Raw genomic sequence first — 17,186 nt, 5'->3', positions numbered from 1 at the left:
GTTGTCTCAATCTGTAACTTGAACCTTCTAAGTCATTCTAAGAACTTTCACTTTGGACAATGAATGCACACAACAAACAAGAGAAACCCTCCTCCCACTTCAACCATGAATCTTCCTAGTCCCTCCCCATCCCAATTGACCCACACCCCACACACACATACACATACACACTCTCTTCAATTTACAACATTATTGTTCAACACAAACTATGCAACTAGTTATTAATATCACACCTCATCATTAATAAATTGTCCCAACTAAGCATATTTCCTTTTCCACTTAGGATAATATTAGAATAACACATTTACTAGGGACAGTTTCCTTCTCTATATATTACCTCCTCAAACAACCTCTATTCCCACCCAAACACATCTCTCCAAACAAACTAACAAACCATCCTTCCTCGATTCTCTCTGTAGAAGATGATTTTTAACGAGTGCATAAGTTCATTGATTTCATTTTTCCTTCTCCTTTCTTTGTCATATTATATCTATTTATCAAAAAGTTTATCCAGACACACTTCTCTAGCACTTACCAGAAAAAAAAATTAGAGCATCCAATCTCTTCCACCGCATGTTTAACTAATTCTAATCAATGAAGCTGGGACACTAAATTCTAATTTCCTAATTTCAAATGGTTTCACAAAGTAGTATTTATCTCGTTATGTAACTAGAAAACCTAACCAACCAAACCCAGTATTGACACAGTAGTGAAAGAAAGTGATAATGAATATATAATTAAGTAAAATCCTTAAAAAAAGTCCTGAAATCAATTTAAGAACTAAATTAATGGATTTCCTTACTTTAGGAACTACTAGTATAAGTTCTTTCTTTTGAAAACTATTCAAGAAAGAAACACTCAAGGAACCACACTGATACTTTTATTCAATAATAAATGATGTATTAAAAAAGAGTCTTTTAGCACTATCATTACCTAAAGGATCTGTTATACAAATTCCAAACAATATCACTCACTCTTTCAAAATCAACATGCTCCAGTTTACTGCACCGTAAAGATAAACCGAGTAACTAAGCCAAAAAATTATTAGAAACCTAAATTGAATCCCAGTAATTTTTATATTAACTTAAATAAATGGGTATCTCTTATGTATTTTATTTTAACAATTTAGTAATTAAATACACGTTGTTTTTAGTGTGAACTTAAAGGTTTTTTTAAGCATAAATAACTAAAATAAAATAAAAACATAATTTTTTTAATATTTATAAATTATTATTGTAGATAATTATTTTATGATTTGACTATGCACTTTATTATCGGTTAAATTGAGTATACAATAAATCAATAAACTTATATTACAAATATATTAAACTTATCTAAACTATGTGACTTCAAATATTTTTCATATTATATAAGAAACTTGAAGCTATATTACTAACGTGTCACTACTAATTAACATTTTTCTTCTACATTTATTATTCAATTAACTAAATATTTATTTGTTTCTTTTCAAACTTTGCAAGATGGAAGGCATGATGGTCTTCGGCTGGGATGAAAGAGGTGTAAAATGAGATCTAATAACCCAGGAAAAACAAGGATTACTGGTAAAAATCTCACTGCAAGAAACCATTCATGACATTATCACTAAGGCATTAACCATTTAGATCAACTATTTCCCAATTACACCAGCTAACAGAGTGTTGTTTCTCCTCTACTGATATTCCACAGGTGTTTTGAAAAAATTGGCTAAACTTGCAAATTCCTGCAAAATATTATAAACTAACAATATAAGAAATTCAGATCCAGCATTTTATAGAAATTCAAGTCCAAATCCTCAATATTTAGATCTTTGAAAGTGTTAATAAGAGGATCGAAATAATAAAAAAAAAACAAACCAAAATTTTGAACCCTGCAGTCAATTCCTCTTCTGACCATGAGAATAAAATCAAATCAAATGAAATTGAATATTCTGAATTTTATCCATCCACCTAAATATCCTGAACCCTTATTTTGAAATTCCAATTTAACATAAAATTACATATATCAAAACTCTTCTTCATTGCTAATAAAAAATACAAATCAGTCATACGTTTAATGAAATAGAACTTCTAAAGCGAATAAATAAGAACATAAAAGAATAAATTATACTATGTTATTGGTGACATTCCCAATTCTTGGGACAATTCAAGGAAGGCATGGCTTGCTTCCTTCTGAAACAGAATAGAAAACACAAAGCTAAGATTCAGATAGGATAATAGAATGGGTAGTGTTAAGTACTGAACATAGCTGCAATAATTGCGACATAATACAAGTATAATTGTGATCATGAGATTGATAAAAATCATATTCATATTAAATTTATAACAAATTTTGTATTAAAAAAGAAAAACAAAACACATCTTTCATTCATTAATGAATAACAAAGATAGAATAATGTAATAATTGGTCAAATATCACGCAGAGAGTAAGAAACAAAATAAAAATAAATAAATTGAAAAATCAAGAGTCATACCTCTTTCTTCTAAGTTCATGACACTAAGTTTTGAGTTAATGAACCTAAGTTTTAACTTAGAAACTTGTGTTTTGCTTTGAAAAGTCGTTGTTGTTCAAATTAAAAAAATAATAATCATCAAATTATTTAAATTAAGAAAATAATAATTATCAAATTATATACTTTTATTGTATGTAATTATTAATTGTATTTGTACGCAATTATACGTAATTAATTTAATAATGACATAATCTCATGATCAAGGATCTCTATCGTAATATTCGTCCCAGGTTGTATTTTAGTTCATCGTACCCTTCGTGGGTGGATATGCTTTAGAAGAATATATTCGATCATATCTCCTATACACAGTAACACGATCATATCTCGTATACACAGTATGTTCTCATAGAAGAATATTTCCTAAATATATTCGATCATATCTCGTATACACAGTAACACGACCATCACATGAAGTCAATTCAAGGTTTAATACATATTAAGCTAGATTATTTTTATAATCACCTCATATTATCAATCAATAATTATATCATATTGTGTAGGTTTCCTTTATTTCTTTGGGTTCGTAACAATAAGTTTTAACTTGAAACTTGTGTTTTGCTTTGAAAAACCGTTGTTTTTCGAATTAAAGAAATAATAATTATTAAATTATACACAATTATTGCATGCAATTATTATTTGTACGTTATTATACGCAATTATACGTAATTATTAATTTAATAAGGATAGAATCTAATGATTAGTGATCCCTACATAATTAGCTTTGTGATTTGAAAAACATTAAGTTAAATGCATGGTCGCATTCTTACATCCCATTTAGTATTTGTTTTCCTAGGAGTAGAGAAGGTCATCGATGCTGATGAGTATGCTGCTCTTAAACTAACCCATATCTTTTTTTTCCATATTAAAACATTGATTTTATAGAAACAAATATATGCTCTACTTTTTTTTAAAAATGTCAATCACTTCACGAGAACGATTAAGAGAGGTTGTTCGTCACAATTTTTACTTTATGAAGATTTGGCCAAATCACGAGATTTGTACATTAATATCAAGTGTGAATGTTGTAGAAGGAGAGTTTATCAAAGTTCGGTACAGAAAAATTGGTAAAAAATTTCATAAGCGTGTATATAAATGGGATACTAGACTATAATGATATTTATAAAAGGCTTTAAATCATGGCATCAAGGTCATACTTTCGACTCCTCCACTTACTATAATTTAAAGGAATTTGTTCATTGTGGGTGTGCTCTTCCTGATATTCCAATCTAGCAGACATGCTTTTGTGCGTACAATTAGCAACGGTTCTTAGACCAACGCCTGCCAGTGCCATCCTCCCAGCAAGCCTGCCAGTGCCATCCTCCCAACAGGCTCTCAAGTGGAATATTATCGATATGAAATATTTGGTGGTATTTCAATTCATCGTACCCGTCGTGGATATTCTTCTAAAAAAAATATGTTTTCATGGAGGAATATCTCTTAAATATATTTGGTCATGGCTCTTATACACAGCGACATATCATCAATCAATAACTAAATTAAATTATATTGTTCCGGTTTCTTTTACTTCTTTGAGTTCATGACAGTAAGTTTTAAACTTGTGTTTTGCTTTAAAAACCGTTGTTTTTTGAATTAAAGAAATAATAATTATTAAATTATACACAATTATTGTATGTTATTGTACGCAATTATACGTAATTAATTTAATAATGATAGAATCTCATGATTAGTGATTCTACATAATTAGTTTTGTAATTTGAAAAACATTAATTTAAATCCATGGTGACATTCTTACATTCCATTTAGTATTTGTTTTCCTCTTAAACTAACTCATCTTTTTTTTTTTCATATCTAAACATTGATTTTATAGAAACAAATATATGTACTACCCATTTTCTAAAAAGTATCAATCACTTCACGAGACCGAGAACGATCAAGAGGTTCTTCGTCACAATTCTTACTTTATGAAAATTTGGCCAAATCACGAGATTTGTACATTAATATCAACAGTTTATCAAAATTCGATACAAGAAAAAGGGTAAAGATTTTCATAAGCGTGTATATAAATGGGATACTAGACATTATAATGAGATATTTAGAAAAGGTTTTAAAGCACGACCTCATGGTCATACTTTTGACTCCACTTGTTATAATTTGAAGGTATTTGTTGATCGTGTGTGCTCTTCCTAATATTCCATCTAGCAGACATGCTTTTGTGCGTACAACTAGCAACGGTTCTTGGACCAAAGCCTGCCAGTGTCATCCTCCCAGCAGGCTCTCAGTGGAATATTATCGATATGAAATATTTTGTGGTATTTCAATTCATCTACCCGTCGTGTATATGCTTGTAAAAAGAAGTATGTTTCCATGGAGGAATATCTCCTAAATATATTTGATCATGTTCGTATACACAACGACACAACCACCACATGAAGCCAATTCAAGGTTTGATACATATCATGCTATATTATTTTTATAATCACCTCATATCATCAATCAATAACTATATTATATTGTGTAAGTTTCCTTTACTCGTGATATTATATTGTGCAGGTTTCCTTTACTCGTGATACTAAGTTTTAACATGAAATTTGTGTTTTGTTGTGAAGAGCGGTTGTTGTTCAAATTTAGGACATAATAGTTATCAAATTATACACAATTATTGTATGCAATTATTGTACGATGTTGTACGCAATTTTACGTATTTAGTTTAATAATGATAGAATCTCATGATTAGTGATCCCTACATAATTAACCTATAATTTGAAAAACATTAATTTAAATTTATGGTCACATCCTTACATCAGAATTCGTTTTTCCCGGTACAAATACAAAGATAATGACGATGTATATGGAAAACTATCGAAGTAACTATAATTTTAATGTTGATGAGAATGTTGCTCTTAAATTTACTCATATCTTTTTTCCATCTCAAAACATAGATTTTATAGAAACAAATATATGCACTACCGATTTTCTAAAAAATGTCAATCCCTTCACGAGAACAATTAAGTTGTTCGTCACAATTCTTACTCCCTCTATAAGATGAAGATTTGGCCATATCAAGCGTGTGAATATTGTAGGAGGAGAGTTGACCAAAGTTCGGTACAGGAAAAAGGGTAAAGATTTTCATAACCGTGCATATAGATGGAATACTAGACATTATAGTGAAATATTTAGAGAGAGTTTAAAGCATGAACTCATACTTCCGACTCCACCTACTATGATTATAACCTAAACTAGTCTTATATAATTCTTTTTTTCATATTTACCTATTTCCATTTCATACATAACCGTTTTCCCACAACTTTCCTCATACAGAGTGTATATCCTCAACATAAATTGGAATTGTAAGTCCACTTATAATTGGTAGAGATATAGAAATAACCTTGTTTGATTATTTTAATTCATGAAATTTGTTCTCTATTATTGGAATTTGAGATTTGTGTTTATTATGTAGATATGTTATATAACTGAAAAAATAAATATATCACAAAAAATAAAAATAAATACACTTTTCATGACGAGCATGGTTATTAAACCTATCATAAAAATTATATTAATTTTTATGATTAATTTGTCTTTGTCCATCACAGAAAGTAACATATTTTATAACGGTTAAAATATTATCTGTCATAGAGATAACACATTTTATGACTGTTAAAACATTATCTGTTGTAGAAAATAAAATATGACAAATTCTTCATGCACCATATCAATTTTAACCTCCATCATATCAATTTTTTAAATTTCCAAAACTACCCTCCTGCACCATATCAATTTTAACCTCTACCATATCAATTTTTTTAAATTTCCAAAACTACCCTTATTCCAAATTAAAAAATCCAAAAATAATAATTATAATTGAGAAATAAAAAAATACATGCTGGAAAAAAAAATCTGAACACAAAACTAAAAATAAATTCTGGATAAAAAATTTCAGAATTCAAAAATATGTTCCGAAAATTGAAATCCAAAATATTTCAGATAAAAGTTTCAAAAATAATTTTTCCCATTTTTGTATAAGGTTATTTTCGTCATTTAAGAGGAGTATTTTTATCATTTTCTAGAGCTGATTGAGTGCATGCTGAAATTGATATGGTGGAGGGAGAAATTGCCATAAAATATTCTATGATGATTAAAATATTATGTATCATAGAAAATAATACTTTTATGTGACATAGAAAATATATTTTTTTAATTAGCAGAAAATATATACTTTCTATATCACTTATATCTATGATGGGTTTAAAATCGGCATAAAAGAATTTGTTTTAACCGTCATAAAGAGTCAACAAGGATAGTTTCGAAAATTAAATTAAATACACAAGGTGGGGTAAATTTAGCTAAAAGAGAGATAATAATAGTAATTTTTTAAACTTGATAAGCCCAACCCAATATGATGATATAATATATATAATATATTTATTTTAATTTTAAATTTAAATTTAAATTTTTTTTTCAAGCTATTTTGTAAACCTAAGTCATTGGTAAATACATTTTATTCTGTTAAAGTTGAACAACCTTTTTTCTAGATATAATTTTCTTCGTATTCTACTATTTTATTTTCCATTTTCGTCTTTTTTTCTTCTTTTATTTTATAATTTTCCATTTCGATAAATTATGAATTGTCAATAGAAAAACTAATTTTTCATTTTTTATTTTCTAGCTTTCACTTTGGTAAATTGTCGAGATCTACTATTTTGACTCCTTCTAGTTGATCCTTCTTTCATGTACTTATTACCTTTTCGTTTTTTCAATTTTTTTTCTCTTTATTTAATTGTTCATTTATTTGTCTATTAATTGATACATTTGGAAACTAAAATTAAGCCAATGTGTTTTTGAGAAAACAAAGGGATTATTGTGTCCAATTCTTACCGTTTCAGAAGTTAATTACGCAACTGGGAGCATTATTGTTTTAGGGCTCTGTGCTTAATTTTGTTGTAATTGTTAGCATTTATTATTTATTAAATAACAGTTACAGTTATGAAAATAAAAAATTCTTAGTGTTAAAAGTGATAGATCTCTGGTATTATAAATTATAATACAAAATGTTATATTCCAAAATATATATTCAAGTTGATTAGTGAATTCAAATTAGTTTGGATCGATTTATTCAGTAAATATTGTAATTAACTCGCCAACTTAAAGTACTGAATTATGTTTTATTTGGTCTGATGGTAAATTGGACTAAATCTCACCTAACCAAAATTTAAGTTATAAAAGAGTGAACAACAATTCTTCAATTTTGTGTTTTTCTTTTTAAGAGAGTTAAGTGACACTTATGTCCAAACCTATCTCACTCTCACTTCGAATCTTTGGATCCATATTTTGTAAATTCTTATATGTATTAAGGCTTCTTTTCTCTTTCCCTTTACAAATAAATTCTATGTATCAAACTCTTAGGAATATCGAAAAACATTAACTACAAAAAGAATTATTAATTTTAAAAAATAAAGAAATAATTTTGCAGGAAAAAATATGCATGTGAAATCTTATTAAAAAATATGAACTTTGATAAGTTAATATTGTAGTAATATGTTTGATTTTTTATCAAGTTTTTTAGAAGTAAGTTTAAACTTCTTAAACTTTTTTTTTATATATTTGTGTGAGTGATTTGAAGAACTAAGTATTTAAGAGGTGAGGGAAGTTAATTGAATTTTATAATTGTTTGTAGTGAATTGCAAATCATGTGTTAGATACGGATACAAATACATGAACGAAGTGTAATGTTGATTTTTCTTAATGATGTATGATTTTGAAAAAAAATATACATAATAAACCCTTGAGTTTTGTATGGTTATTATGTGAATATGAAAGTTGAGATGTTCTAGTTATTTTTTTTAAGATTGATGTGTACGTGTGATTATATTATTCTGTATGATTTGTATAATCCTTGGGGTTATTGTGTAAAGAATGGTGTTCACAGTTTGACGTGTTTTGATTTTGATTTTGAATGTTGTTTGACTTAGTTTTAATTTAATACAAAAAAATGCTTTTGGATTTGGTTTGTATAGTTTTTATTACAGTAAAATTCTTAAAAATTAAAAAAAAATACAAACCATTTTTTAGAAAACAATTGTTAAACATTTTGCAGCGAAAAAAGTGTTAAATCGGGATATATGGTGTGAATTTCTTTATAATTGTTATTTTATTTATAATTTTCATTTTCTTTAAAATAATAACATTGGGCATCCAAAGTTTTACCCTGTAAAATACAAGAAAACAAGAAATCGTTTTGTTTAAGTGTATATGAGTTGCTAAGTTTCTGCAATTGTATTATAATCTTATAAACAATAATATGCAAGGAACAAATAATATAGCATTGCTAAAAGATTACATAGCTAAATTTGTATAATTGCACTAAGCCTCCTGAACCTTTTCCACATATGTGGGTCTTCTGAACTTTTTTCACACATGCGGGTCTAAAATACAAATAGAAATATGTTTTATCAAGTTTTGATTTTGATAATGATAAATGACGGTCAATTTACTCTTTGGCTGAAGAATATATGACAGTTGTACAACTGTAACAATAAATTTGTCACTTACTTTCTTTATAATTGCTTTATAATCTTTTATTTTTTATTTTTCCATGAGACAACTCCTTAATCAACTCAAGCAATAAAATTTTAAATTTGACAAGTTTTCTTTATTATTAATATTGTTTATTATAAAACCTTTTATACTCAACTAAATATTGTCCTAACTTAGATAATTTCATTATTAATATATGAGTAAGGACAACATTTTAATGAGTCAAAAAGTTTGACTTTCTATAAAAACAACTTATCAATTTTTATTGGTTGAGTTGGTTAAGAAAAAAATAAAAAATAAAAGGATTATAAAGCAATTATTAGGAAAGTAAGTGCCAAAGTAATCCTTATAGTCCTTTCTGCCACATATTCTTCAAACCAAAGAGCAAATTAAAGAGTTATTTATTATTATCAAAACCAATCACAAACTTGTGTTATTCTCTTAAAGATTTTCATTATATGAACGAAAAACTTTATATCTTACCTCCTACTTTGTAGATGAACGTGAATGAAAGTATACATGCAAGTCCAAAAAATGTTTTATGTTATAAGTTATGAATCCATAACCTCTATTACTTTCTGAGTCTCTATTTGAATTTGAAATGCATTTATATCTTTTGACCGTGTGAAATAAGGATATATATAAAAATGTATAAACTAAACGCATTAAATAAATAATAAATACATAAACATAAAAATGTTAAACTACAATAAAATATTGAAATTAATGAATAATTAAAAATATAAGCTTAATATTAAAAATTTAAAAGATAAATTTTAAATTACATTATATTAATAATTTGTTAATATTGCATAAATTTGTAAAAGAACAATTTATAAAAATATGAATTTAAAATTCAATCTAAATTTAAATATTTGGTATTTGAATTTGGATTTGTAAAAAGTCAAATTACTTTTATAAAAAATATGAATTTAAATTTAAAATTTATCTAAATATTTAGATTAGCATTGGATTATTGGATTTTTTTTATGAGGTTTAACGGTACCTTGTTTCTTCTATTAGCTATTGATCTTCATATGAAAGAAATAAATGTATATTCAAAGGGCAAAAAATAAAATAAAATCTTGAAAGAAAGAGATGACAAAAAAATCAAAAGTTGTTTAACTTTGTTTCTCGATGTACAAACCTTATTTGAATGCAAATCTTGCTTCCCCCAATCTTCTTGGCTTTGGAAGAACTAATTCGAACAAAGAAAAAAAAAAACCATATTAATTGTTAGACATTGATCAATAAGGGATACCAATAAAAACCAGTGTTTTCTTCTCAATTTATATCAAAAAATATAAAATTTACAAGTTTAAAATTAAAATTAAAATTAATTTAAAAATTCCAGGCTTAGGGAATTGCGAAATTAATTTAAAAGACAGAAGAACTTATAAGATGTCAGGTAAAATTTCAAAAATGTTGTTTCCACATGAAAAGGAGATCTTAGAAAATGATATGGGTTTGGAAAAAGAATGCAGGTAATGATTGCAATAGTACTGCAATATTCATATCTTTTAATCAGATTGCATATACATAAACTTCATATTCAAATCAAAGAAAAACATGAAAATTTAAAATATGAAAAGGAAGAAGAAAACTTAGTTTGATTGGACGTAATCCGTTGAACTTCTCTTCTCTTTTGAATAGTTGAAGCCTGTTTTTATCATAATGCTTATAATAATTCTCATACACATATTTATAGTGCTCTTTGTATTCAGCTAATTCTAGTGGAACCAACTTTTGAAATTTAAATTTGGCGCAAAAAAATAATTATTCAACTTTAACTAACTTATTCTATTAAATTTAAATAAAGTTTGAGTTTGACTTATTCAAAACATTAAATTTTATTTTATTTGTTTGACTTATTAAAAACATTAAACTTTTTTATCAAAAAATAATTTATATATTTAAAAAATTAGTTTTTACATAAATACGATTTAAATCGCAATAATTTCCAGAAAGAACAACAAGAAAGCACTTGTAAAAACTGTTCCAAATACACAAAGATTCGCGCTCCTCTTAAACACTTCCACTGAATCACCAACGACTCACTCAATTTTCCAGTAATCACTCAAAATCACCAACGATTTGCGGAATCACCTAATAATTTTTTATCTTTACGGTTCCAATCTCCTCATCGTAATTTCTCAATACAGTTCTTCGTTTCAAGCAACAAGTTTAAAGATGAATTTTGCAGTGAGAAGAAAAAGAAAACAACAAACAGAACACAGAAAACGAATTTTCGGAATTGAAAACAAAAACGGAAGCAGGAACTTACATGAATCAATTCATACGAAATACTACAGTTCCTCGTTGGTTCGTGTTCGCTCAATCTCAAATTTTCCAGCAAATCGCTTCAAATTCATTTTCGATTTCAAAACCTAAACGCAAGGCACTGTTCCGGTAGTCTTCTCCGTTAATCGGTTTCGCCAGAAATCGCAACTCCTCGGTTAGCAATTCTTCCAACAACGTACTGTTTTCCGCGCACACGTTTTCAAAATCACTCCAAGAAGAATGAAGAACAGAAATCCAATTGATTCATATGTAAAAGAAATTCAAAACAGAATAACATTGCTCTTCACACCACCGGAATCACTATTCCACTACACATTTTAGGACTTTGCAAAAACAGGCCCAAATTACTGTCACACCACAAAATTGCTTTTTGAACTACAAAAAATTATATCTTTTTTTAATTATTTATTCATTAAAATTAATTAATTTTATTTATTTATGGAGGTTTTAAAAATCTAGAGTATTTTGTTGAAAACCTTTGTAATTTAATCAAGGTTAAAAAAAATCTTTGTAATGAAAAATAAAAAATACTACTCCAATTTTTTTTAATCATAATCAGTAATTAAAATAGAAACAAATTTAATAAAAAATTATAATAAAATAAATTATAACTCATAAAAATAATAATTATACCCAACAATATATTAATATAAATACAATAAAAAATTAAATAAAAACAGAACTTCAAATAATTTCTTAAAATATTAAACATATACTATAAAATTATAAAATAAATCAGATCTTATAATAATAATAATAATAATTAATAAATAAATAAATAAAAAATAAAAAAGAAGGAAAAAAAGTTAAAAACAACTTTTTTTTGTTTGACTTGGAAAAGGTAGTCTCCCTAATTTCTTAAGTAAGATTTTTTAAACATGTTTATGAAAATAAATTCTTTGTGGAGATATTTTTTAACTAAAATCTTTAAGAAAATTTTACATTAACATTAATAAAGATTTTTCTGAGATTGAGATTTACTTTTGATGATATAGACTACGTTACTTTAATTAACAACAGTCAAGATTACTTTTTCATTGTCATTCACCGAAGTTATATTTTTGTTGTTTTTATGTTACTTATCATCTAAATTTAGTCAAAAAAAAATTAAAAAAAAAAAACTTTAAGTTAGTGGTGTAATGTTATGAAAAAATAATATGTATATATATTAATCCTAAAATAACAAATATATGTCAACTTGAAAAAATTGGCTATGACAGAAAAGTAATTTGTTGATATAAAAAACCACAACTTATAAAAAAAAATTATGACTAATATGAGTGGGAAAATAATTTAAATAAAGTAGAAAAGAAAACCTCTATTACCTTGTATAGACTAAAAAATAATGTTACTAACATCGATAAAAAAATCCTAATTATAATTAACAAAAAGCAATTAATCTAACTTAAAATTTAATTAACATAAAAAATAGTTCATCTAACTTTGAGAAGAAAACTCTAATAAACTTATCAAGAATTAATCTTAAGTTACATTGAGTAAAAACAATGACTTTAATAAACATCTGTCTAACATTAATTAAAGTAATAACTAAATAATCTTATCTAAAAGAAATACAAAATATTTAAATTAATAAACATAATAAGGAACGGACAATTTTTTTCCTCAGTTATTAAAATTTATATTATAAAATTTAAAATATAACTTAATCTCATAAAACCATAAAACCGATTTATATTCAATTATATAAAATAAAATATTCTTATCTAATAGAATCTCAAATCACATATTATATCTCAAATCACATATTATTTACGATATTTACTTAAATAATACTGTTTATTATTCAGGATGAAAACTAACTTCTAAGCTTTCATTTTGACACATTATTATAAAAAAATAAGTTAGAATTTGAGAGTTTTTTTTATAATTTTATTTATCCACTTTGTAGATATTATTATTTTGTTTTTTCTAGTTTAAATTTATGAATTTTCTTATCGTTTTAATAAATGATATTTATAATATTCATTTTAAATTTCAATTTAAATTATTTTAGGAAACAATCTTTCTAATGCATTTAAATAAATACATAGTTACAATATTAACTTAAATAATTAATTTAAATCATAAATTAAATTTTTAATTTTTATTATCAAATAGTTTTATCATTATTAAAAAATTTAAAATTTTATTAATTTTAAATCACAATACAATATTTTAAAAAAATACTATGTACTACTTAAAAAATAAAAAAATAATTGTAATATGTTATTTTATTAGCAACGCAACCTAATTTAATATATCATTTAATATATTACATAATCAACTCAATAAATTTATTAAAGTTATTACAATATTTAATAAGTTTGTAAAAATTTAATTAATACATTATTTATTTCTCCTTTAGTAAAAATTTGCGATACTGAGAACATAATAGCTTCCCTCTCACTCCTTACTCCACGTACCACTTACTGTTTACTTTTTCACATCCTTCATCACTCCAAATTCATGCCTCATCACAACTTCGCATAATTTAGGGTCAATAGTAACGTTTCTGCAATAATAACATTATTGCACCTCTCTTATTAAACACAAAAATAAATGTACCTTAATTATGAAATTGATAATGACAAAAGTGGTCACTCCTTCATCCCTCAAACCAACAAACAAACCCGTGAACCGCTTCCAAATTCAGAGTCACGGGACAAAAACCACACCCAACATTCATACCACTGCCATCTTTCTAAAACAAAAAAACAAAATCTAAATTAATCATGGATTATCACATACACCTATAAATACCTTCCACCATCACTCATTCTCCCAACATTCCACCATGGATTATCTCTTCTTCCTCTCTCTCTTCCTCCTCCTAACCCTCTCCGCTGCCCACCGAAAAGCCCCGCCCGTCGCCGCCGTCAAATCCGTCACGCAGGAGATCCAACAAGCCTGCGCTGCCACGCGATTTCCGCAGCAATGTCAAACCTCTCTCTCCCAATACCCTAAACTCCCGCCCAACCCCTCCTCTCTCCAGTTCATCCAGGCCGCCGTCGCCATCTACTCCGAAAACCTCGCCACCGCGCAGTCCATGGTAAAGTCCCTCCTGGACAACGCCGGCGGCAGCCGCAACCTCACCATGGCCGCCTCCACCTGCGTGGAAGTATTGGACAACTCGAACCACCGCACTTCCCTCGCCAGCGACGCGCTGCCACAAGGCAAAATCAAGGACGCGCGCGCGTGGCTGGGCGCCGCGCTCGCGTACCAGTACGACTGCTGGAGCGGCCTCAAATATGCTAACGAGTCCGCGGCCGTCGGCAAAGCCATGGCGTTCATTGACTCCCTCGAATCTCTCTCCAGCAACGCCCTCAACATGGTCTTCTCCCTCGACGCCTTCGGAAACGATACCGCTTCGTGGAAGCCTCCCGTCACCGAGCGCGACGGCTTCTGGGGCACCATCGCCTCCGGCGATTCCGGCCCCGTGGGAGGTGTTCCGCCCAATTTGAAGCCCGACGTTACGGTCTGTAAGAACGGAGCTGACGGCTGTTATAAAACCATACAAGAGGCCGTTAACGCCGCGCCAGATAACGGCGACGGGAAGAAGAGGTTTGTCATACTCATAAAAGAGGGAGTTTACAAGGAGACAGTTAGGATTCCGTTAGCGAAGAGGAATGTGGTGCTCTTGGGTGACGGCATTGGCAAGACGGTAATAACCGGTGACGCTAACGTGGGGCTACAAGCCATGACAACTTACAACTCTGCCACCGTCGGTACGTTTCAATTATATATTTATGGGTAAATTCGTCATTTTCTTCCCCTCAGTAGCTCTTCCAGATAATAAAAAATCACATTTCTTCTCAAATGAGTAACACAGCATAATTTTCTACATTAACTTTACTGCTTAACATTAATTTGGTACTTAAATAATTAGAATGCAGAAATAGTATACCTGGATAAAATAGTTGCATAAAAATTAACTCCCTTTTTACATATTAAAATATTGCATATTAATATTTTTATTCTTTATAAATTGACACTATTTGTACTTTCAGGAATTAAAATGTCTATTTAACTTAATTTTGTAGAATAAATTGATTTAGTATCTTTTAAAATTTTCTATAATTATGTTTATACTTCTTATTTTGAGAATTGTACGAAAAATTTAAACTAATAGTTTTAAAACTTAAATCTTTAATGTAAAAAGAGTGAGACTGTAGTGTTTTAAAATTAAGAGGAGTTTTGTATAAGATTTGAATAATTAATTAATTTGATATAACTATGATGGCAGCTGTTCTTGGGGATGGATTCATGGCAAAGGATCTGACGATTGAGAACACGGCTGGTCCTGACGCACACCAAGCAGTGGCATTCAGATCAGACAGTGATCTTTCGGTGATTGAGAATTGCGAATTCTTGGGCAACCAAGACACTCTCTATGCTCACTCCCTGCGCCAATTCTACAAGTCGTGCCGCATTGAGGGCAACGTGGATTTCATCTTTGGAAACTCTGCTGCAGTTTTCCAAGACTGTCTCGTCCTGGTTCGTCCCAGGCAACTGCATCCAGAGAAGGGCGAGAACAATGCTATCACTGCACATGGGAGAACAGACCCTTCACAACCCACAGGCTTTGTTTTCCAGAACTGTGTGATTAATGGGACGGAGGAGTACCTGGCTTTGTATCACAGCAACCCTAAGGTGCACAAGAACTATTTGGGTAGGCCTTGGAAGGAGTATTCCAGAACGATTTTCGTTAATTCAGAGTTGGCGGTGATTTTGACACCCCAGGGTTGGATGCCATGGAGTGGTGACTTTGCCCTCAAGACCCTCTACTATGGGGAGTTTGGGAACAAGGGACCTGGTTCTGATTTGTCTCAGAGGGTGTCCTGGAGTAGCAAGATCCCTCAAGACCACATCCTAGCGTATTCAGTGCAGAATTTCATTCAAGGAAATGATTGGATTCCATCATCATCTTCCGCTACCCCTTCGTCGTAATTAATGGAGAGCACGTGAAATGCAGGACTTTTTATTCATCCCCTTGTAAATCACCAATTATCAATCGATACAATAATAATAATAATAGCTTTCCCGTTAGGAAGAAATTTTAAATCAACGAGTCCTGCTGGAAAACTACAAGTGGCAATACATCTCATCCCACTCACTTTACTGGGTTCAACCCTATATGGATGATTTAACGTGTTTGGTTATTAGTTCAAATCATGGAAAACAGCGTTAAACTTAATCATATATATTCAAAATCTTGCATCATCCATTTTATGCTTTAGATAATGGGAATTTTCTTTTTCCCTGAATCATTGCAAACGGGATTTCAACACAATACTCTGTTCTAAGTTTACATGTTCCACGAGTATATATGGGTTGGGTTGGGTTGGGAATACCCCCAATTCTTGATCGACAGTTTTACTATATGTTAGAAATTGAAAGAAAAAGGTATTTTAAGAAATTTTATGCGACAGATATTCCGGAAATTATTGTAAAATATCAAATTTATTTATTTATTTTAATTTTTAAACCATCAATGAAGCATGTACAAGTGGGTGCTTGACATGTTAAAGAAAGTTGTTCCTTGTACCACTTTCCGTCCAAAGAAAAGACGATATGGGCAGCACGATCTTGTAACAGAACCATTGATTTTTCAATTTCTAAAATTGTTATATGGACGAAACTTTTAAACCATCTTCCATTATACAAATGACATGAAATAAAGAGAAATATTTTGTTGTGTATAAATAAAGGAACTATTTGGCGGTGAGAAGGAAGTTAGAAATGGTGAGGTTTATTGAAAGAAGTTAATGGGGGTGTAGTACAAGTGTCAGCCATTGGCCGGGCAAAGGGGTCATTTAGTTGCTTATGCAACCATTCCTATTCATAAAGTATCCATGTTCACATAGAGTTGCACGTGAATCAC

General features: G+C 29.1%; 1 protein-coding gene and 1 long non-coding RNA gene across 2 annotated transcripts; one reads left to right on the top strand and one right to left on the bottom strand.

Annotated features, from left to right (window-relative positions):
- Window positions 1–10,042: 10,042 nt before the first annotated feature.
- On the bottom strand, window positions 10,043–11,533 carry LOC137809802 (uncharacterized). Its single transcript, XR_011080814.2, has 2 exons — window positions 11,289–11,533; window positions 10,043–10,202 (listed from the first exon to the last, which is right to left on the bottom strand). It is a non-coding gene; the product is annotated as an uncharacterized LOC137809802 (long non-coding RNA).
- A 2,386-nt stretch (window positions 11,534–13,919) lies between these two features.
- Window positions 13,920–16,370, top strand: LOC137812471 (putative pectinesterase/pectinesterase inhibitor 51). The gene is made up of 2 exons (XM_068614453.2): window positions 13,920–15,030; window positions 15,549–16,370. The coding sequence occupies exons 1-2, from the start codon at window positions 14,100–14,102 to the stop codon at window positions 16,250–16,252; spliced, it is 1,635 nt and encodes a 544-aa protein (XP_068470554.2). The 5' UTR covers window positions 13,920–14,099; the 3' UTR covers window positions 16,253–16,370.
- Window positions 16,371–17,186: the final 816 nt, after the last annotated feature.

The sequence above is a fragment of the Phaseolus vulgaris genome, chromosome 2 (genome assembly GCF_051622355.1).
Source record: "Phaseolus vulgaris cultivar YP4 chromosome 2, ASM5162235v1, whole genome shotgun sequence".
In the NCBI taxonomy this organism is placed as follows: domain Eukaryota; kingdom Viridiplantae; phylum Streptophyta; class Magnoliopsida; order Fabales; family Fabaceae; genus Phaseolus; species Phaseolus vulgaris.
Note: the sequence above shows the minus strand (reverse complement) of the source record. Positions and strands in the feature narration are given on the sequence as shown.

Bases quoted from the DNA above. Each gene is read 5' to 3' on its own strand.
- LOC137812471 (XM_068614453.2), top strand. From the start codon at position 14,100: ATGGATTATCTCTTCTTCCTCTCTCTCTTCCTCCTCCTAACCCTCTCC. The intron at 15,031-15,548 runs GTACGTTTCAAT...CTATGATGGCAG, and splicing joins TTACAACTCTGCCACCGTCG to CTGTTCTTGGGGATGGATTC.